This window comes from Aristolochia californica, unplaced genomic scaffold (genome assembly GCF_029961685.1).
Source record: "Aristolochia californica isolate CCGP_79_NKW_82.1479 unplaced genomic scaffold, dmAriCali1.0.hap1 SCAF_3, whole genome shotgun sequence".
In the NCBI taxonomy this organism is placed as follows: Eukaryota; Viridiplantae; Streptophyta; class Magnoliopsida; order Piperales; family Aristolochiaceae; genus Aristolochia; species Aristolochia californica.
This window is the reverse complement of record NW_027181992.1, coordinates 9,160,289-9,183,698: the sequence shown is the minus strand read 5'-3', so window position 1 is coordinate 9,183,698 and position 23,410 is coordinate 9,160,289. Positions and strand designations below refer to the sequence as shown.

The following is a 23,410-nucleotide window of genomic DNA, read 5'->3' as shown; positions in this document are numbered from 1 at the left end:
GTGAACCGAACGAAGGCAAACACCCTTAGGAAGGGGGTTTCCCGTCCCCCTTCCAACCCCCATGGCGACCTTACCGCGAAGGTCAATCTGCCTACCGATTCAACGTAAAACATTGATTAGTCTCCACAACTTAACACATAACTCTATTCTTTCTTGTATAGAAATGCGTTACCCTTACATTAACTTCCATTTTTATCATCAGTCACCCCTTTACCATGACTTCCATTTTTTATCAGTCACCCCTTTACCATAACAGATGTATTCAGTGTTCACTTAAGTAACCGTTTCTGCTCTTTTCCATTTGTCAGCCAATAGGCCCAGTAAAAGCTTTGGCTCCAAGGACCCCTTCACAAAACCAAACCCTCAAAATCCAATTCAACACCATTCAAGCTGAAAGTTAACTAAGTTGATTCTCATAGGACCTAAAAATCTTCTCTGTTTCAAAAGAAAATTATTATCAACCGAGTCTTTGAGGCAAGATGAGAATCACTCCAATTCCAAGACATGTATGATCACAAGAAGGACAAGTGAATCCCACTGCATCACCGGCAAATTAATCCGGTGCAAACATTATGCATGCGTATTGTGTAAATATAATTTAAATCTTGAAACAAAAGATAAATAAAGAAAAAAGGGTGGACAAATAGAAGGGTTAAAAAAACTAGAAAGGAAACGAGTACATATACTAGCAGTATTTCAGTCTACGCTAATCTACTTATTATCCACGTCACAAACTTATAAAAGAACTAGGGACGTCTGAAACCTCCCCTCCCTCGTCATTCTTCAAATTCATGGCTATGATCCAAAAGATAATTTGCAGCCAGCTCCTCATTCTTGTTGCAGGCGAAGAACACCTCCAATACTAGCGCTCGATCAAATCCCATTGCCTCAAGCTGCAAAAATCCATCATAACATCCTCTACTAATACGTAAGGGGAAACACCAACAAAAAAGATGACAATCTTTGTAGATCATTTTCTTTAAAAAAAATGTAATACCAAACATTTGACACTTGCAATATATGAAAAAGATTTAGGTTATCTGTGTGGTTAAGCCTGCAAACTGGAACTGCATCAAGGCATGCAAGAATTTCCAAAATGGCAGACGTCCAGCTGGGACTTGGAAATCCCTTCTTTATTTCACAAATTACACTAAAACATAAAACAGAAAACTGACATGAATAATATATTAACTTACACGTTCAATAGCCGCACGCTCCTCAGGAGTGACAGTAACCGCCTGTGGCATTGAAGAAGCCAGCTGGCCCAACAGATTGCTGATGCACGTTGGAACACATAAGATTAGCAAAGGTGGACAGTTACTAATTTTATAGTCTATGAAAAATACAATCAATAAAACAAACCCTTCATCCCCCTCGATAGGTTCATTGATCAGACGAAGGAAGTCAGCTTGGTGGTCTTGGATGAGTCTCACAAGGTGAGGATTTTGTTTCCCCAATTCTTGAAGCATAGGCTGTATGCAAGACAAAAACAAATGAAGCCAATGAGAAACTCGCTTACTAAGTGACCAAGAACAACCAGGTAAACGATAAAGGTACTACCTGTAGGATTTGGGGATTAGCCTGCACCATAGCTCGCAATGCCTGGAACTGCAGGGACATAAAAAGGATTTATGAATACGAGCATAATAGCAGGCATTGAACACCAAAAAGATCTACAAAAGTCCAAGCACCTGGGGGCTGGTACGCAAAAAATCAAGAGACCCTGCACTAGCATTTGAACCAACACTGGGAAGGCCCTGTTGTAAAAACAGAATATATTAGCAAAGTTAAGAAAGTGAAAACTAATTAGCAAGATGCAAGCCCAATATTTAGCAAGGTAATGAAAGTGAGAACTAATGAGAGCCAGATGCTCTTTCTCCCCCTCCACCTGAGGGAAAAGATCCAATGGATTTGCATTAGGCCCACTGGAAGGAACTGCAGCAGGCTGTGTTTCCTGAGGTGCCTGGTCTGCTGGTGGGTTAGTGGCTTGTCCAGCAGGAGAAGCATCAGCCACAGGGGGTTCATCTGCTTGTTCTGGAATGCCCTGTTAACAAGTGAAGGAACAACTGTCTCAAAAGGTAAAACAATAACGATTATTTTCATTAAGCATGAAGGCACATACAACTTGATCATCTTTTTCCCATTGTTTAGTTCAATTGAATACCTAGACAATACAAACTCTACAAAGAAAATGAAAAAACAGAAAAAAAAAAACTTTTCAGGTCAAAAACAAAACACGAGTCAATAAGACTTGGCAAAAGGTTAACCAGCTCACACAATACAAATGCTTGCAAGTCCAGGCCTAGGGATCACAAGTCATACTCTTGATCGAATAATACAAAAATGAGAACACAATTTAAGCAGCTTTCAGAATGTAATAGCTAGACACAGGACATAGCCTTGCAAATCCAACTCCTTCCTCATATAAGTATGAACGGCAATCAGAGCACAGATTCAAAAAGATAGGCACCATGAAAGAGGGTTTAGTTTTCAAGGAAAAGTCATAACAGACTTCAAGATTTAAATTCAGGTTTTTTTTCTTCTTTTTGCATAGATAGTTTTATTAACGCAAAACAAAAGGGAATACAAGACAGGTGAGCAAAGGCAGCCAACTCCTGAGACCCCAACTTTGGAACAAGTAACAGCTTTACTTCGAAAGAAAGCCCAGACCTTGGCTCTACCAGAGCATCCTAAATAAACTATCATGAAAGAGACAGAAACAGTGAGAGAGAACTCAGCTAATGTTCCAAGTTGTTGAAGAGTAGATATAGAAGAGTCATACATGACTCTCACAATAAAAAATCTCACAGAGCCAAAATTAATATGGTGGAGTCTTACAAGAGTCTCACAGGAGGTCTCACAGAAGAGTCTTAGTTAAAGGTGTTTTAGTTATGTTAGTATTCTATTTATGTTTCGTTGTTCAATTGTTCTAGGACTTATCTTTTAGTATTTAACTTTGGGCATAATTGGAACAAAGGTAGCTTAATTATAATTAGATTTTATTTGTTTCCTCTATTGTAAATAGAGACTCATTATACTTAAATTACATCAAGTCAATGAACTTTTTCACTTTTCTCCAGATATTCAACATGGTATCAGAGCGGTTTCTTTGAGTCGACTCAGTAAACTCAAAGAGATAATGTTATTCATTTTTTCTTGGCATTTGCACCATCATATTGAACTTTTTCACATTGCAAATTAAACTTTGAGTCTACTTTCTAACACAAAAAAAATTGGCAATCAGAGTTTTCTACAAAGAGAAATCAATATTTGAAGCAGCAAAGGTCAAACAACAAGAGAGATTCGAGTAGCAATAGAAAACTTCAATTTTCAAGCCGTTTTATGCCATCAAGAATGAGACTTTATATGGAGATTTATATGTCAAAAGAAAGACTTGTGAGTATATTTTCTATCCAATCAAATCAATTCTCAATCTAAGTTTTCTAGAAGGAGATATCAATTTCGCTAGGGTCAATAGTTATGCTAGTTGAAGAAGAAAGAGAACACAATTCAACCAGATTAGAGAGTCCAAAATCTATCAAATTCTCTCTTAAAAGAAGTATATTTTGTGAAAAAAATATTATACTTGAACAAAAGATATCGAAGTTTAGTTTTAGAAGGGGCACATTTCATGTCAATCTGATCTATCCGTAAGGAAATATTCGCATTGGAGTATGTAAAATCCCCCCCTAGTCACCATCGAGCCCCTCCCGTCCGCTCCTGTGGCCACCTCCGTTGTCGTCGACAACTGCTTGCCAACCACCTTCGCCGCTGCTCAGTTCGATTTCTTCCTCCCCTCGTCCACCTTCGTCGTTGCTTCCGTCAACCCCGATGACAGGTCCTCGCGGGCGCCGCTAGACTCCCTTCCCTCTGCGTCGTCTCAGCGGAAAACAACCCAAGTTAGGGGAGAAATAATCCCCCCCTGCGCGCAAAGACATCTTGCAATTTCGCACTTTCACTCGTGCGATTTCGCACATGCAAGATCAAAAGTGAAAAAAAAAAAAAAAAACTCTTTCTTGAACTCTGACTATCCCTTCCTCATGGTCAAATTGTTTGAGGTACTCTCTTAATGCTAACTCCACTCTAATTTTTCAGAAAAACAGATTGGTAACATTTTAGAACTACTGGTGTATGAATCCATGCTCCAAAGAAAAAACGAAAATGAGCATACGATTAAGTCATCCAAAACCATTTTAATTAAACTGTTTCTCTATCTCCATGATCTGGTTTTCTAGTCCTTGAATCAAAACAATCTGATCGAGTACAAATGGACAAAACTAGTGTTGCTTTTCAAAGGAATGTTTTTGTGTTTGATTATTGAATAATAAAGTTTATACATAATTATGCAATTTTTATGAATAATTTTATGCATAGTGTATAGATAATTTTATGCAAATTTAATATACAGTGGTTATGTCCAATTTTAAATAGAGGTTATGCCCAATTTTATATAAAATGTATGCATAATTTTATATAAAATTTATTTGACTTGTATTTTATACAAAGTTTTAAATGTAGGTTGGAGCTCGAACTCGGTAAAAATTATTGGGCTCGAGCTCGATTACAATTTTAGGCTCGAAACTAGGCAGGTTCTGACTCGACTCAACTCGGCTCGATGCCACCCCTAAATACAAGGTCATCTACTTGTATCATATCAAGTCTCTTCAAGAACAGAAATGAACAAAGCAATAGCAATAATGACTTACTGAATACAAATATTCAATAGCTCTTTCTGGGTTGTTAAAAGCAGCACGTAGAGCTCGAACAACTGTATCCCTATCCCAACTTCCACCACCAATGTCAAGAATTTGCTGAAGTGCCTGGTCAAAGCTACTGCCAGCTACAAGATTTGATGCTGCTTGACCATACACATCTTCTTCCTCTGTTCTGCACCCAAACAAAACAAAGAATGAGAAAGAGTGTAGAAAAGAGATATCATCAAGCCTCAAACATGACCAACAAATGAAAAGTGTATCCTCTAATAATGTCAAAGTTATAAAGTTTAAAAAGTAAATCAAACTGTCAGAATTACTTCAAATTAAGATAATATGCTAAAATGACATTAAAGATTTGTTTTTCCAACAAAAACCAAGGGGACAAAGAATTTTTGTATGTCTTTCTTTTTTTAAAAAAGAAGGATTGTGTATGTTACTACAACAATCTTGGCCACATCTTATGCATTTGAACAGCATCAAACATATAAAACTTGCACAAATGGAGAGTGCCAATAGCCGAATGGGAATTATACTATTTATTCAAACAGAAGACCTATGAAGAATGAGTACCATCTACTGATGGCTCAAGTTTACAAACTACATGCAGTTATTGCTCCCTAAGGAATCCAAACAACTCCAACTTGATTCAAGCCATCCATTCATGTTTCTAGATTTCAATGTAGGATTCAATTCACAAGAATTTTGATGTACACCACTCTAAAAAGGCCAACAATAAAGCCCTTTTAGCTATATTTAAGATATATACTCCCTTCTCTGTAATGTAAATGGTAATATATATGAGGACATTAAAGGTGATATTCATCAGGATAGTATCTTTGAACTAAAAAAAACTTTAGGGCATCTCAAATAAATAATAATAATCATTTTAAAACATAGGAAAAGACTATCATTAGGACCATCATAATTTAAGCCTCTCTACAAGAACAAGCCAGAGAATCAAGTTAGTAAAGGTACAACACAAAAATCAATTCAAGCATTTCTAAAATCTAATGTAGATTAAACAAAGTTGGTTGATGATCAATCAACTTAATTCACCCAAATTATATGAACCCAGTGAAAACCGTGCCCAGTGAATGCAAACACACGAGTCAACAAGGAGACTGGTGGAAAATAATGCCAATACCGTTGACTAGTTCAAGAAGCCAAAAATAAGTATTAGATAGGGAAATTTGTTAAAATTGCCAACTAACTAACTGAGCTGGTTCAGTCAAAAAGAACATGGACATATTTTTTCCCCTATGTCTCTATTTATTTATCCCTTAAACATGTACCGGAACACATTATTAGCATTCCAAGGCCATTTTTCTTTTTGAAAAAGATGTATTAATAAAACGAGAGAAATTACAAGATTTGAGGGAGCAAGTCCCTTACAACCAGCGATTGTAGGGTAGCTCCCTACCTAGAAACACATCTGCTGTCGAATTTGCGGATCTCGAAATGTGAGACCAAATACAAGATACAATTGAGGTAATTTCTAAAATTTCCCGAAAGGTATCCTAATGCTGCCACAGGGGGGGGGGGGGTACACTCACACCATCCAATAATCACTTTTGAATCTCCTTCGAATATGAAAAGGACCGTTGCATTTGTCTCTGAAGACGTGGAGACCGGAGAAGAGGCCATGAAGCTCTGCAGACGTAGAATTAAATATGCCTAGAGGGGCGGCATAAGAGAAAAATTGATTGCCGGAATGATCTGAAATAACTTCTCCGAAACCAAAAATCCCAGGATTACCAAGAGACAAGCCATCAAAGTTTAACTTTAGGTAACCGGGTTTAGGAGGAATCCATTCTTGCAAAACCGGGATCTTTGTCCCAGAGTGCATCATAGCCAAATTTCTCCAGTTTTCACGGATAGGGGTGCCCAAAAAAGAAGAAAAGGTTTTCTTAGGCAGAAGCTAAGTAGATATATGACCCCCACTCGATCCGTAACCCGATTTTCAGATTCACTTTTTGCATCAAATCATCTTCGATTATGCTCATTCCAAAGCCCCCGCAGGATGAAACTAACACAAGCAAAGAGCATCATTTTTCCGAGGCTAGGCAGAAGGGTACCAGTGAGCAACTTACTAAACGAGAGTAGATCAGCTACCATACAGAATTGTAACCCAAACTTACTAAGAATGGAGGTCCACACCTTCCAAGAGAAAATGCATTGAAGCAGAATGTGGCTTGTGGTTTCAACGTCAGAGTTGCAGAATAGCATTCCAAGGCTATTGAAAGTATTGTATGATCACAAAGGAAAATTGAAAACGGGAAAGTTAACAAAGATAACAAGGACAAAGACTAGTGAGTTGTTCCGCAATTCTCCTTGAAATCTTGGTAGAGCAGAATCTAATTGTATATTGGGACATCAAATTTCAGCAGAAGCAATGAATTGAGACTTGAACTGGCATGAATCCAACTTTTGGTTCTCGCGTCTAAAATTATTCAATCTTTACTCATAAAAGAGGACATCTATTGCCCACAACTCCTTTATCTAGTCTGCAAATCCCACAACTGAAGCATACACAAACAATTCAGAACCCAAAAAGCTCTCTTTCTTCTCCATCATGTTTCTACAACATTCTTCATATCTAAATAATTATCTGCCTGGAGCACAAGTTACACACTACTAATTAATTTTGAACAAATTGAATATAGGATTTTGCAGAAACCTCAAGAGTATCTGCTGAGCATACATGCACCCAGCAGAACTATATCTATCAATCACGCACTGTACCAATTCAATTCTCGAAAATGACCCTAGATATGTGGAGCAATTCAACAGTGATCCATCTCCCACCAATTGGTTTTCAGGAGAAAATTTAGACTTTGCAAATTAAAAGTACCAAGAGACATTCAAAAGACAGAAGAAAATCTGCATGAGTAGATATGGTAACCCCTTACGATGTAGTGACGGGAGTTGGAGCTGGTGCAGGAGCAGGAGTGGGTGCGGGAGTAGGAGCGGGTGCAGGAGGCCTACTCAATGATGAAAAAGGCAAATGAGAAGCAGTATCAAATTGACAAGCATAATTCTATAAATTTTTAAGTGATCAAAGCAACTCACGGAGCCACAATGGTGACAGGAGCTTGAGGTACAGGCGTTGGAGGTGTAGAAGTTGCAGGAGGAGCCTACAAGAAGATAATTAGCTGAAAAGAATTCTCTCAATGCCTTTAAAAAAGTGAAAAAATAAAAAAATAAGAAAAAAGGATTGGTTCCAATAGCTCCGGCCACTCAAACCTGAAATTTAGCATGGTCAAACTTCCTTATATAACATTAATAGAGGAAGCAGAAGACATCCAACAGTGTATCATTATTGGCTTAATACATATCAAACTTTAGAGATCAGAAAACTCAGTAGCCTGCAGGAATAAAACTAAGCACATCTTTTTTTGTGTGAAAAATACCACTTAATTTAGGAGTACATAAAGGCAAGCATAAGCTTGCGTACAATTTTGGAATCTCATAACACTAGTCATGACAGGATGCATGCTAAATCAGCAGATAAAAACTCAAGCATTTAGATTTACTACTAAAATGGTTATCCATTTGAACGCCTGGAATTCCATGATGAACAGTTGACAATTTCATACTTCTGAAATTTATTGCCCTATCTCATCTGAAGTACTCTAACATTTGTACACAGATCCATATGTAGTGCACTGACACAACAAGGTAGAATTTTCAAGGAGGACAATCACGTAAAGAAAGATTTACAAAGTTATCAATGATAAAGAAGATGATAATGGGTTCCTTTTTCAATATTTTTAATAGTCAGATCCTTTTTCTTGAATTGCTCTATATCAGCACCTAGAAGATGTGTCCTGGTCATCTTTTCTGGCATCTTAAATTCTTCATAATTACATGATATGAAAACATGATCCTAGATAAGCCTTACAGCATGAAAGGTTGACCCCATTGTACCACGAACTCTACAATTCAAAACATATAGAAAAGAACCCATAAAAGAACCTTCACATTACGTGCATCATTAGTATCAAATATAAACAATTGAAATGTACTAGAAAATAAAGCTGCATTGTAAAGATGTAACGATCATGACTTCAGACCCTCAACAGGTCATCTGACCTATTTCAAGTGTTCCTGATTCAGAAGAAGTACATGAATAAATAACTGCAGTGGAACATGCCGAAACGAGATTTTGGCAAAACAAATTACAGTGGCTAGCTATTACCTGTGTGGTAGGTGCAGATGATGCTGTTGAAGTTCCAATAGAAGAGCTCTTGGGCTGATATTATAGAAGCATGACATACAAATGAAGATATATATAAGAACAATTTAACAGATGAAGAAATTAATCCACTGTTCAGTATATGAGAGAATATCATCAGAAATCCGTAGTAGGAAAAGATAGAAAGAAAAAAAAAATTGACTAGGGACCAAAGACCTTATGTCTGATGTACAAAAGTGTGCTGCACCAACAACAAATCAAAGAAAGTGATACCAAATAAATTTTGCAGATCATTTGATATTTCACAACAAGCCAACATGGCCTATTAATAATCTACTTGTTTCACCAACAATATGTATGCATACGGTTCAAAAACAAAATGCCAAACGAAAATAAAAAGAAGAATCTATGTGTCAATTCCAGCCCTCTTTGCTTTTTCGTAAAATTAAAAGCTAACGTCCTCAATTGGAAAAAAAAATGGCACTTCTGAGAGAACTTCTAACAAGAAGATAAAGATTTTTTTACTCAATCTCCTAGTACCCCATCCATATTTTTCCACTTTGGCAGACTATATTTTAGATTCCAGTTAACATTAAATAAAAAAACAAGGTTCATTTCAAAATTCAGTCTGAACGCACTTGACTGCTAAGTTCCCTATTTTCAAACTTTTGTACTAATAAGGAAAATAAAAGCATTACTAGATCCGATTAATATTATGTAGTATGGTAATTTACGATTTTGATGCCAAATTCCTCCCCTAAGCTTCTGGACCTACCTCACTATTACAACTTTTCTTTAATGAAAAGAGAGAGTATTGATACACTAACTGAAAAAGAGAAATTTGTGGTTAACAGGTTAAATATACAAAATCAGATGACGCATCTACATGGTACACTTAACTGACACACTCAATTAATAGTGAAACTTCCTAGGCTATGATGGATTATGTAAGTAACTACGATAGTTCAGCTTACACTCTAAGAAGTCATACATTACCCCAATAAACATTTTTCTTCCAGCATTCTTTGAATTTGTGATGCATATTAGTCAGCATGATTTAGGCCATGCAACTCTAATGAAAAGTTCGAGTTGACAAAATTACAGGTACATGAAATCCTTCTTGCATTGTACCTTCAAAAACATATCTTGCACCTTCAAAAAATGAACTCGATACATATCGTACACCTTCAAAAAGTGAACTCAATACATATCCTGATGCATATGACCTTGAGTCCCTAAGTAGTTAAACATGATCTGGATTTAAAAAAGGATAATTTCATAAGTCGGCCATCTAAGATGCTATTTTCCAAATATGACCACTCAGATGTCATATTTTAAAATGTGGCCACATGATTAAGACCTAGTAGACAATCATACGAGCTGTTACATGTTAGTAAAACGACAATATTCTTTTACTCTTGCAATTTAATTAGGCCAATAGACAAAACAAGTGATGTAAAAAAAAGACATTACTACCCTCTCATGAGAATTTTTAATAAAAAATTAAAATTTCAAAGTTATAAGATGTTTCAAAAACAAAAGGTATTTCCTCCTCTCAGCAAGGCCTCAAAGATTGAGAAGCAGGGGAAGGCCCACCTTGTCACCCTGCCTTTTTCGTGGAGGGAAAAGCCCGACCTCCTCCTTCAGCATACAATAAACTGAGCCTACCACCAGTAGATGGAAGGCCTCCTCCCATCCTCATTTATTTAACAAAATTCAACTATAGCCCTCTTTCAATAATTTATGTTAAAATTGAATGGGTTTCGAAATACAGCATTTAAATGACTGGATTTAAAAAATATGACATCTAAGAGAGTTATATTTTAAAATTGGAACTTACTCTTCAGAAAATATCTCTATTTGTGGGTTCAGCCCTTTGGCTCAATGGTCACATGGGAAGGTTTCCTGTTGCAGTCTTGAGTTCAAGTCTACCAGGGAGAAAGGGGAGTCTATGCGTGTGTAGTCAAATCTCAGAAAATAAAAAAATACAAAGTCCCTCTGTAAAGTGCTGCGCTCCATAAGACTGATTTTATCAAACTAATCGCTCTCCTTTATGGGTTTTTCGCCCAATGGTCATATGAAGTAGGATTTCCAGAGTAATGTCTTGCATGCAAGTCATACCAGAGCTTTGAGCATAGCATGTGGATGAGCAATTATAATTTAGAATAAAATATGTTTTGGTTATTAAAATCTATATGCACACACACAAATATGATATGTTAATATAATGAACAAGAAACACATATAAACTTCTAGGACAAGATGAAGTCAATGCCCCACCCAAAGAAGAGAACAATAAACATCAAACAACAAGCTTTACCTTTGACAACATAATGACAAGAAAGCTATTCTCAGATACATTATTTTCTTGCAAGGTAGATGAATCCTTAAGAACCTTCCCCTGATGTATGAGCATTTGTAATGCACTTGGATAAACATCTTGTCCATGAATGGTTTCTATTTGATTTTTTACATCAGCAACCTACATAAAACGACCTTCAAGTTAAACAGAAGTAATACAACCATAAATGCATGAGTAATAAGGAGACCTAGGAGTTGGTTAACCACGTCTCAGTTATATTTCATAACTGAAAAAGGAAAACAAAATGAACTAAGAATCATATATGAAAAATTGGAACCGAAATGAAGTAAGAAGTGTTTAAATGGTTAATTGAGAAAAAGAGAATGGAATGCCCCAAGAATTTATTTATTTTTAACAAAACAATTCATTCCAAACAAATTGTCATAAAAAATTTCCAAAGATGCAAACTTGAATCAACAGAAAATGAGGCATTGCACCTATTCAGATAATAAAAATTATAAAAATAAAAAGTACCACAAGAAGTAATCTCATCAAAAGGAAGAAGAAATATCTGGTCAAATTGGAAGTGATCTTTTATATGTACTTAAATCACCTCAAATATCTCCCAGACATGGAGCTCACACAATGAGCCTCAAAGAGGAATTTTCAGAACAACAGCTCGCTTTAACAGCACCAGCTACTTCGACTCAATGCTTTCTATAATGATGGGCAACAATAAACTCCATACCTTCAACTTAAAGAAAGCAGTCACTTTCTTTTTTCTTTTTTTCTTTTTTATTTTTTTACTAGACACATTAAGTAATACTCTTCACAGTATAGCACAGAAGATGATATCAAAGAAAGCAAAACATGCAACTTTGGCATTTCACGCACTCATATGCTCTAATTTTTAGATAACATTTCAAGGAACAAACATCGAAAAGTCCACACTGAAAAGGTCGTAAAAAGCCAGATACATGACGAATCCATCCAAGAAAGGCCATTGCCTAGAAGCCAACTTCTCAGAAACTAAGCTATTGATGAGCAGAAAATCATCATTGAGTTTATCACTCATACAGAATGGAAACAAAAAAATACACCTGCCATAACCACATACCATACAACTAAAAGGTTTTACTAGGACGAAAACATTCTCAGAGACTACTTAGCCAATAATGAGCAGAAAATCATCATTGAGGTCATCAACCATACAGAATGGAGACCACAAAAATACACCTTCCATAACCACAGCGTACAGCTAAAAGGCTTTACTAGGAAGAAAACATGGGGAGGAAGAAACGTAAGAGGACAAGTAGGCTTTCCATAGTTTTAATGCAGCTCTCGTTATGGGAAATTGCTGTGAAACATATCGAAAACTCGAGCCCCTCAAACCGCTATCAATTAACCAGTGTATCCACAAGACAGCCCCAAGAAAGAAAAAAAATAGACAAACAAAACCAACGAAGGAAGACTTAATTAAAATAGAGAATTTACGTATCCTTGAGAAAATATACATGTTAAGATATGAATTAAGCTCAAGTGCGCTGGGAGACATCAGCAGAGAAAGCTTATCACATAAAAATATGACCGAACCGACGGGGACACAACTTACACATAATGAATTTGGTGCACGGCACGCAATCGAAGAAAATTTAACCTAGCACGTTCGCATCAGAACAGAACAAGGGATCTCCGATTAAGTACTGAAGAAAATTAAACAACTTAAGTCCCAACCCATTAGTTCAACTGAAATCCCTCCTAAAAAAACGGAAAAGAGTATAAACAAAGTCGTAGCTGAATTCTACCAAACCCAACGGAGCAAAAACCCTAATTCTTTTCCAAAACAACCCAAATTTTGAAGAAATCGACAATCAAAACAAAATTAGGAATGGGATAGATTGAAATACCGTGGCTTCCTGCGCGACTTCGATCTCGAAGTGTGTGCCCTTTAACGTCTTGACGTTAATCTTCATCTTCGTGGATCTCCGCTGACGAGCCTAAGGTCGTCCGAGTCGGGAATGCTTTAAAAAAAAAAAAAAAGAAGAAGAAGAAAAAAGCACACAAAAGGGGAAAGCCGAGAGGACAAGCAAGAGAGTCGAGGTGTCCTATGGCGCTATTTATATGGAGCTTCGAGGCAAGAATATGAGGAAAAATATGTTATCCTCAAGAGAGAAAGCCAATGGCCCGAAGTAATAATAGCCAACTTTAGTGGGCCCTATCAAGTAAATCAAATAGTTCCAGGCAGCATTCCAGGCCATTGGATCTAACAGGTCCAACGACCAAAAAACTGCAATCATTATTTCATGTAAATCATTTATTCTGCTGCTAATTAACAGTGTTAAATAAAATTAGATGTGGATTAAAGCTTACAAGTTAAAAAGTTGAAACAACTAAGCAATATTTTGAACACAAAGGAGTTTTTTTATAGTGGTTGGTAATCCCATCCATGGATCTACTCAATTCAGTCAAAATTTGTAAGTGTTTTGGTTAGATAATGCCAAAAAATATAAGTCAGACGAGTTTTAATTTTTTTTGTAGAGATAATGGGTTCATTCATCAAACATCATGCGTTTAGACACCACAACAAATCGGTATAGTTAAAATGAATAATAGACATCTCCTTGAGGTTGCTCTAGCTTTCCTCTATCATATGTATGTGTCATATTTCTAGTTTTCCTCAGTACTCAATCACAAAACCTCATACTCTTTATTGTTTCCTCATGAGGATATGTTTCTCCTTCCTTTAAAGGTGTTTGGTTGTCCTAGCTTTATTCACGAGAGCTATTAAAAATATCATTTTAGGCTACTCCCGTACCCAAAAAAGATATGTTCGTAATAACCCTTCTTAGAAAAATGTTTGTATAAAAAAATGTGACATTTTTTAAAGAACAACTATTTTACTCCGACCAAGATGTCCCTCCTATTCTTTCTTTAGCTAATCAACTTTCTAAGCCTATTGTGCCCATCCATGATGATATCTCTTTACAACCCCCTGAAAGTGTTGGTTGATACCACTCCTATGGAGTCTCTGGATCACTCTGAAGTAAAGTTCTCCTTTCCCTCCAGTATTCTTGGTCCTCAATTTAACACTAGGCCCATTGTTCTTTGCAAATAACTTAGCTTTTGCACTCAGCCATCTACTTCTCATCCTATATCTAATTTTCTCTATACGCTACTTATCTCTATCTTGTTGTCATTTCCTCTCTTTTATTTCTTCTATTTTTATCCCTCAGGAAGCCCTCAAGAATCTGAGATGTCAAGGGGCAATGAAAGAAGAGATGGCAGCTCTATATGAAAATCTAACTTGGACATTGGTTCCACTTCCTCCCACTAAGAAGCCAAAGGGTTGTAAGTGGGTATTTGTTGTTAAATATAATCCTGATGGATTTGTGGTTTGTCTCAAAGCCCGTTTAGTGGTTAAAGAGTATACTCAATGTTAAAGTATTGACTATGAGGAAACATTCTCCCCTGAGGCCAAGTTAAATTCGGTACATATTTTGTTATCACTTGTAGCTAATTCGTGTTGGCTTTTCTATCAGCTTTATGTGAAGAATGCCTTTTCTCAATGGTGAAGCATGCAAACTACAAGAATCCTTATATTGATTGAAACAAACTCCTCGTGCTTGGTTTTACAAGTTTAGTCGAGCAATACTTCAGTTTGGGTTTACCAGGTGTTCTAGAGACCATTCAGCATTTATCAAGCACACTAAGAGAAGAGTATTGTTACTTGTTGTGTATGTGGATGATATTATTTTGATGATGAATGATACAGACAACATAAGTCAAATCAAGCACAAAATATGCAGTAAATTCAAAACAAAGGACTTACGACTCCTTAAATACTTTCTTGGTATTTAAGTCTTCCAGTCCAGGTTTGGTATTATTCTATCACAAAGAAAATATGTACTTGATTTACTTGAAGAAACACGAATGATGGGATGTCACCCGACTGACACTCATGTGGATGCAAATACTAAGTTATGTGCCAGCTCTAGAGAAGATATAGATGTGAGCATATACCTAAGGTTGGTTAGGAAGCTTATTTATTTGATTGTGACCGGACTAGGCGTATCTTTTGTAGTAAGTGTTGTGAGTCAATATATGCATAAATCGCAACTTACTGGCAAGCATTGGAAAGGATCCTCAAATATCTGAACAAAAAAGGCTCCAAGAAAAAAGCTCTTATATAAATGTCATGGTCATTTTAATATTGAGAGTTTTGCTTATGCTGATTGGGTCGGATCTCTAAATGACAAAAAAATCCACCTTTGGATATTGTACTTTATTTGGAGGCAACCTAATCACCAGGAAGAGTAAAAAACAAAATATTGTTGCAAGGTCTAGTCTCGAGGCTGAATATAGGGTTATGGCTCATCGATAAGTGAACTTCTATCAATTAAGACTTTTATGACAGAATTAGAATTCAATATAAGGGATCTTATGAAACTTTACTGTGACAATCAAACGACCATTTATGTTGCCTCCAATCTAGTATTCCATGAAAGAACAACACATATTGAAGTGGATTATCACTTTGTAAGGGAGAAAGTACAAACTGGCATTATATGTCTCAAACATATTTCAGCTCAAGGGCAAGTTATTGATATTATCACAAAGTCGGTTACCTCCAAAATTCTGACCACTAGATGCACCAAGCTGGGAATTATGACGTTTTCTCACCTCTAGTTTGAGGGGGAGTGTTAGAAGATATAAATAGTCATGAGTGACATGAGTGTAAAAATCTAAGCTTCTTGTCTTTTTTGCTCGCATATTAGGGTGAATGGCATGGTTGTAATTCTTATTCTTCGATATGAATAAATAAGACTTGAATGGGAGGATTATGCATTATTCTCATGACCCTAATCCTCTTTGCTTTCTCTCCAATGTGCTCTCTCTTACTCCATAACCAACTGTCCTATTCTTCTCAATCTCTCTCTCTCTCTCTCTCACCTTCATTCTCTCCTTCTTCTTCCTTCCTATTTTTTATCACCTCATGTATAACCTAACTAACATGGAATCCTGAAAAAAACACCTGCAAATTGTAAACCAATCAAAACTTGAATAAATTGATTGGTAGGTGTTGAAAAATCCACTGGGGTTTGCTATTGTAGATGCCATTTGGCTTCTGACCTAATGAATTCAACTCTAAGGTACAAATTACCTTGAGAGTGGATGTAAAAATCCAAGATAGGGTTGTGAGCACTGTAAAAATACTTATGTATTTGTGGTTGATTGCTTTGATTGTTATTTGAGTAGCACAAATCTGACTTAAGAGTTTAAAGTAGTCATAATTTTTTGATAAATCTATTCACCAACCCCTCTTCTCTAGGTTTATCTATGTGCCTACCATTTAAAATATAAATAAATTTGATATAATCATCAATCAAAACCAGTATGGTCACCAAAACATAAAAAAATGATGTTGTATGTGCAATAATATTTTTAATAATTAGATAATATAAAAATCTAAATTTGAAATATATATATATATATAGGTGTAAACTATTTATAGAATTACACACATAGAGATGGTAGGTGATTAGGAATCTACAATCTGAGTATCTCTAATTCAAACACTAATTATCTTTATCTCTGTCTGTCTGTATCAGAAATGCATCTCTCTTCTCCCTCTCTACAACCACTTCGATAACCACCTTTAACGTAATTTCTCTTCTTCACTTGCTTTTGCTCGTATTGCCGCAACAGTTCTCTTCATTCGCTTGGTGTTCGCCTTTTTCGTCTTGCAAGGGAACGTAAAACTTCTCAAAGCCAAACCTTCTCTATATTCAGCTTCGGTATCTTTACTTAAACTCAATAACAAAAGAGAATAGTCATTGTCTCTCTTCGTCCGAGCTTCCACTACTGTTGTTGTCGCTGCTCCTGTTACGTCTGTTGTGTTTCAACTTAACAATTTAGGTCCGCAACCTAGCTCCCGCAAGAAGGGAAAGAGGAAAGGGAGGGGACATTCTGCTGGGCAGGGAGGAAGTTGTGGATTTGGGATGAGGAGGCAGAAATCGAGATCGAGACCCGACGAGAGGAAGGGTTTTGAGGGTGGGCAAATGCCGCTTTATAGACAATTACCGAAATTGAGAGAATTGCTGGCGGTATGAGATACGGAGCATCTTCCTCTCCGTTATTACTTTTTATCTACTTTTTGTGTTTCCACCGTAAATCATTTCTAGTTGTTTGCCAGTGGTCATAGCACAGCGAAATGTTGATAGTTTCGATTACTTATGACTTCTCATTTTTCTTTCATTTTTCTTTCTGTGTTTCTTTATTAGTAACAGAACAACGACTTAGTAGATAGGCCACACAGATGATAAGCTTGTAGTTGCCAAGGGTTAAGAAAATAACTACCAGATTAACTAGGAAGCAAAAATAACAACACGTTATTTTATTGTGGTTCGCCCAAATCTGGCTACGTCCATATGCTGTTGCAAATATTTTATTATAGGGAGAAAAATTACAGAGGGTGTTTACAACAAAGAACAACTTCACCTTACTGTTGCAGTACTATCATTGCTGTTGTCGGTGATAGTACTGAGCCTTGTGAGCTAAACTAAACTGAAAATCAAATTGGAAGAGGGAAACACATTGTTTCTAGATTGAGTAGAATCAAATTACAATTAAATTACCTATGTCCCAGTTACACCCAAGGTAAAAAAGGTAAAACGAATAAATCCCAGCTTGTTTGAGAATATGCAGGAATAGGTCATACATGACATTGATTTTGGTTTCAGTTTGTAAAACCGAGACACACAAAAGTGTTTCAAAGAATATTTTTCCGATGATTGATCTTTCTTCTCCTAATAGAGGCTTTTTATTACATTTACAACCTAATTAAGATCCAATTTAGATCTTAGAATCAGGAACAAATCAAGGAAAAAAATCGTTTCTTATAATTACGGTAACAAATTACAAAATTTACAGTTCATTTCAACACTCCCCCTCAAGTTGGTGCATAGATGTCGATCATGCCCAACGATTCTATGGTTTAGGAGGATATTTTAGTCGGGCTAAAATGATAGTGTAGAAAGGTTATTTCTAGAGTGGGTTATGGAAGTACTTACAGGTGGAGAGAGCTTTGCAGGTTTGAGAGGAGGGCTTGAGAGAGGAGAGGAGAGAGTGGAGAAGGGGTTGTAGGGGTTTAAAAAAAAGGAGAATATTTATGGATTTAGGAAGGCAAAGAGAGCTAGTCTCAAGATCCTCACTAAGTAAATTTTGATGATAACAAACACTTAAGCTACAATTGTGAACCATAGGTAGACTCCTCTATTGGTTTTTATTAAAAAAAAAACTTAATAGAGTTGATAATTTGCAAACTCTCTTTAGATACTTTACCTTTAAGAGATATGCAACTCAAAGTCTAAAACTTCAAAATGAATTGAGTTTACTCAAGATCTCAAGCATCATGACAAGTTTACTATTGAAGAAGCACCCTTGAAGAAGAAGACAATGTGACGACTAGAGTTTAGAATTTTCACTATGTATATCAAAACCCAATCCATGTAAAAGAGAGCTGTAATTTGAAGTACAATATTAAACATGGAGCTTTAGGAAATACATTAAATTCATATATGTTTTAAAACATCATATACGTATTTTCAAACATAGTAGAGCACGTAGAATCATTTATTCCCATTTTTTAAAGTCAAATTAGATGAACTAGCACTGGAATGATCAATCAACCTCTGCCAATGATTGATCATCAAAAAGTACACAGTCCAAGTTTATCAAGCATGATTGATCAACCTAAGTCGATTGATCGATCATCCAGAACATGACCATTTCGTGCTATAAAGCATGATCGATCATCCCACTTAAATTGTTTGATCAATATTGTCCAAGCAAACAAATTTTACATTGAATGATCGATCATCCCACATGACTGATCTATAAGCTTATGCTTACTCTAATACCAATTGTTGGTATAGGCTTACTCTAATACTAATTATTGGTTCAGGTGGCTTCTCAAAAGGAAGTTGAATTGAGATATTTCAAATTAAAAAACTTAGTGTTCAAATATAAATTAAAGAAAATATAATATAAAATATACATACACCACAAAATTGAACACAATGATATTTTGTGTTCGATGTTCTCCTATTGGTTTTCACTGCCCAATAACCCTTGCTTGGGAAATACCACTAACAACCTCTATTAGGTAGAAATTACATAAAAGAGATTCTGACTCTCTTTTAAGTCATGTGTATGCTCACATACATGATTTTACAAATCTCTCCAGAGATTAATTGGTTAGATTCTAGCTCTAGCAAGCTTTTCTATCTAGATTCTAGGTTCTACATCAACCTATGAATACGAAAATCAAAATACGGAAAAGGAAAAGCTTACACCATTTAAATTGATGGAGAGATAACCTTCTCCTTTGAGATATCCAAGCATCCAACCTTTGATGCATAATAGAGAAGATTTTTGGATCTTGAACTATGATGATGCAAGGAGAAAGCTTTGAGAGAGATGGAATTTTGTAAATTTCTAACTTTTTTCTCTTTTAAAAATGGTTTTTTGAGCAATTTCAAATGGAAATAGCTTTGATGCACTTGGTTTACAAATAAATGCTCAATAATTACTTTAAGGCACATTTTGTGGGGTATTTATAAATTTTCCTGCCAAATTAGTCATTATGTAACAATTTGTAAAAAGCTGACACTCATTGATCGATCAATGAAAATGTATGATTGACCAATCATGTATAATGACTATATTTTATGAGTTCTTAGGTTTATTGATTGACCAAATGATTGAATAATGCAATATGAAGTCTTCAGAGAATTTAAGTTGATTGATGAATTGAACCGAATTGACCGATCATGCATTGAAGTCTAGCCATGCAAAGCTGAGTATGACCTATCAATACTATGGGTATGATTGATTATGCATTATGTTCCTTAATGACATTGTTCTGTCTAATCGATCAGTACCTATATTTTTTTCAATGCTTGGATAGGTATGATTGATCAATCCAGTTGGGATGATCGATCAAGCTTTATAGCTCATTCTGGTATAGTTCTGGTTGATCGATCATGTGTTCTATTTTTTGCCAATTTGCACTCAGGATGATCGATCATTACCAGATCATGATTGATCATGCCATTGGCAGTTTTCTAAACTAAGGTTTTTAGCATGATGAAAACAATTCTAAAGATTTTTAGCAAGTTTTAAAACATGGAACTGCATTGGAAAAACATGATTTGATGTCAATTTGTATGAAGGCTTCAAGTAATCTTTTGTACCTCAAATTTTGAGTTTTGGTGTTGTCCTCTTAAATGATTAGAGTTCTTGAGACTTTTTTATACCACTTAGACTCTAATATTCAAGTTTTCATTTCTTCGCTTGTTGGTGCTTCTTCAAGATAACTTGACACATGATTTGAACTTGAGGTCATGAGTTCTATTTGTAGGTTCATTCACAAAAGGCTTAGAGTTTTGTGTGTTTTGAATAAAAAACATTTGAAATGCTAAATTTATAATTATTAGCACTATTGTGTTTTGTTATCATCAAAATATGGATGAGAGTCTAACTCTATGTGAACAGACATGTGACAAGACTTCTTTGTCTTCCCATAAAAGTATGACACTTCATATTTTCCTTTTGAAATAGTTTATGACACTTCATCTGATTGAGTTTTCCTAAGATGCCACTTGTTACCTATGTGTCACTTTCCTTGCTTGAGTAGAGTTTTTTCTATGAGATCACTTGTTACTTCATTTACTTATATAGCGTGTAGAATGTATTATTTTCTATTTTGATTTTGGTAATGGTCTTGTTACAATCCTCTTCGTCTTGATCGTCAGCCGGGCTTTAATCTCAATAATAATCGATCCAAATTTTTACTGAAACTCTAATTTTGACAATCACCTTACTATTTGACTAAACCTCCATGTTTTGACCATTGAGAGCTTTGAGTCAACTGACGATTAAGTTCCTTCAATATTGATTGTTGATCAATGTCGACGATCTAAATTATTGATTAGGGTTCTAATTTTGATGATTAACTATTAATCTTCATGTGAGAGGAGGTACTAGCAAATCTAACCCCATTTTATGTGTATATATTTTTATTTTCCTAGGTTCCCATCAAGGATATCTATAAAGTTAGAAATTTGAAAAGCTTAACCTTGAGATTTAGACCCGTGAGTTCATCCTTCACTTTCATGATTAGTATGATTCCAAGGAAATTCTCATCTTCTCCGTGAGTCTCTCTCAGGGACTGGTTGTCTCCAATCAATCCAGAAGCACTTATAAGCTTCAACATGCACAAACTGGTTTCTCTGAGTACAAGCTCTCTAGCTTCCATCAAACAAGGTAAACGAGACTACGAGGATGAACCCGATCATGCATGGTGACAAAGATTCAAATGCGTTAGCTCTCTGCGAACCAAAAAGGAGGTTTGTAATTTCCTGAATCTCTCAGATGAAGAAGACATAAACTCGAAAGATTATTCATCGAAGTGATTTTATTTAAGCTATAGTCCTCTCCTGGAAAACCAAAAGCCCTCTACTCTTCTTCAGTCCTTGCGGGACAAAACAAAAACGGACTTTTGCAGCATTCTACGATCTACGTACATCTCTACCTGCCGTCGGTTCAAAACTTTCAGAACGGAAAGCCGGGTCCGGCGAAGGAAGCCCGCTTCACGAAGCGGCCCTTCATTCTCGGTCTCTTCTCTGCATTCAATTTCCGGACCTCGTACCTTATCTTCTTCGAGAACAGCCGGGTTCGCCGCTTCTCTCTGTACCTTGACACGCGCGCCTCCCTTCCTCCGTCTCCCACCGCCGCTTGCTGTCCCATCGCATCCATTTCGCCGTACGGATGAAGTTCCGAGGCAAAGGCTCCCTGTTATTGCATAAATGGAGGATTGGACGTTCTTGTTAGATTTAACTAGCCCTTTCCTTCCATCAATCTAAAGTGTCCTACGAGAAACAATTACTGACATTTGCTGTGATGAGATACTTACGAGGCAAGCGGGCCATCCATCGTCGGGGTTGAAGAGTGGACGATGGCCAGTGGTCCATGGTGAGCCTTGGCTTGCCCAAGCAGCAATAACTGCCTCGTAGTCTAGCCTCAGCGAGATTTTGTTCCCGTTCTCGGTGTAACGATTCACGGCCACCGCCACTTTCTCTTCTTCCTCCTCCCCGCCGTTCGTCGGCGAATCACACTCGAAGTTCAAATCTAACGTGTCCCTTGAAAGGTCAAATTCGACGTCCGCTTGGGAAATGGTCGGACCGTCCACGTCTTCTTTTTCCACCTTGACTCTCCCGGCATCAAAGCACCAGTCCGTCTCCTCTTTTCTCGATTCCAGCAGCCCTAGATCGTCCATGCAGAATCCCTCATCGTCGAGCCCCCGGCCGAGGAGGCTCTCGACATCGGCAGCAAATTCTGCTAAATCCACGTCGTCGGGATGGAAGTCTGCAGGGAGGTTATCTTGCTGTGTTGAGTGAGGAAGACCCGCCGAGGGAGGTTTGGACTCTTCCACGGACGGAAGGGGTTCGGAGGGCGAGGAGGAGGAACAGAACTCGGCCACCACCGGATCGAAGATTGGCACACGGTAGAGAAGTTGCTCCTCGTTGTCATCGTTGTAGCGGTCGTCGGACGCGAGATCCGGGACGAGGAGGGTGAGGCTGGTTTTTGGCGGGGATGAATTCGACTTAGAGTGACGAGGAGTACGAGCCTTGCGTCGCAAACCGTGCAGCCATGCCGGCAAATCATTTCCAGGGACGTCACAGCTCGGGAGCTTGAGCGAGGTCGTCTTGAGCCTGACCCGCTCGTGGCGGCTGGCGAGTGGGTTAGCCGAGTGAACAGAGGAGTCGCAACTCTGGCAAAGGAAGGCGTCGTCGGCTGCGCAATACCAGCGAGCACGGCGTCGGAGACAACAGTCACAGGCCCGAGCAGTCTTGGCTCCGAGAGCACCGGCGGCCGCGGCGTTTCGCTTCTCCCTGCTCGTCATCTGAGGACTCCCGTAACAGGAAAAAATTGACAGTCGAGATATTTAGAGTACAGTACAATAATTGAGGGGGGGTGGGCGCCAGTGACAAGGCTTTTAGCTGTAGGCAGCCGATTTGCGCTTTTGGGGGTTCCGCAAAGGTGGATTGGGCTGTGGGTCCTACTCTCCCTTATCCGATTTCCCATTGGAGGAAATCGAAAAATGGATCCTAATATCTGTATTTTCATTGGTTGGAG

The 23,410-nt window shown here is 37.2% G+C and overlaps 2 protein-coding genes across 2 annotated transcripts; both read right to left on the bottom strand.

Moving 5' to 3' along the window:
* Positions 1-509: 509 nt before the first annotated feature.
* Positions 510-13,307, bottom strand: LOC137958706 (ubiquitin receptor RAD23c-like). Its single transcript, XM_068805800.1, has 12 exons — positions 13,120-13,307; positions 11,231-11,392; positions 8,914-8,967; positions 7,785-7,849; positions 7,625-7,696; positions 4,707-4,887; positions 1,889-2,044; positions 1,692-1,757; positions 1,561-1,608; positions 1,363-1,472; positions 1,197-1,275; positions 510-893 (listed from the first exon to the last, which is right to left on the bottom strand). The coding sequence occupies exons 1-12, from the start codon at positions 13,183-13,185 to the stop codon at positions 777-779; spliced, it is 1,176 nt and encodes a 391-aa protein (XP_068661901.1). The 5' UTR covers positions 13,186-13,307; the 3' UTR covers positions 510-776.
* Positions 13,308-21,671: 8,364 nt separating this feature from the next.
* On the bottom strand, positions 21,672-23,207 carry LOC137959723 (zinc finger protein CONSTANS-LIKE 16-like). The gene is made up of 2 exons (XM_068807057.1): positions 22,188-23,207; positions 21,672-22,066 (listed from the first exon to the last, which is right to left on the bottom strand). The coding sequence occupies exons 1-2, from the start codon at positions 23,175-23,177 to the stop codon at positions 21,827-21,829; spliced, it is 1,230 nt and encodes a 409-aa protein (XP_068663158.1). The 5' UTR covers positions 23,178-23,207; the 3' UTR covers positions 21,672-21,826.
* Between the last annotated feature and the right edge of the window lie 203 nt (positions 23,208-23,410).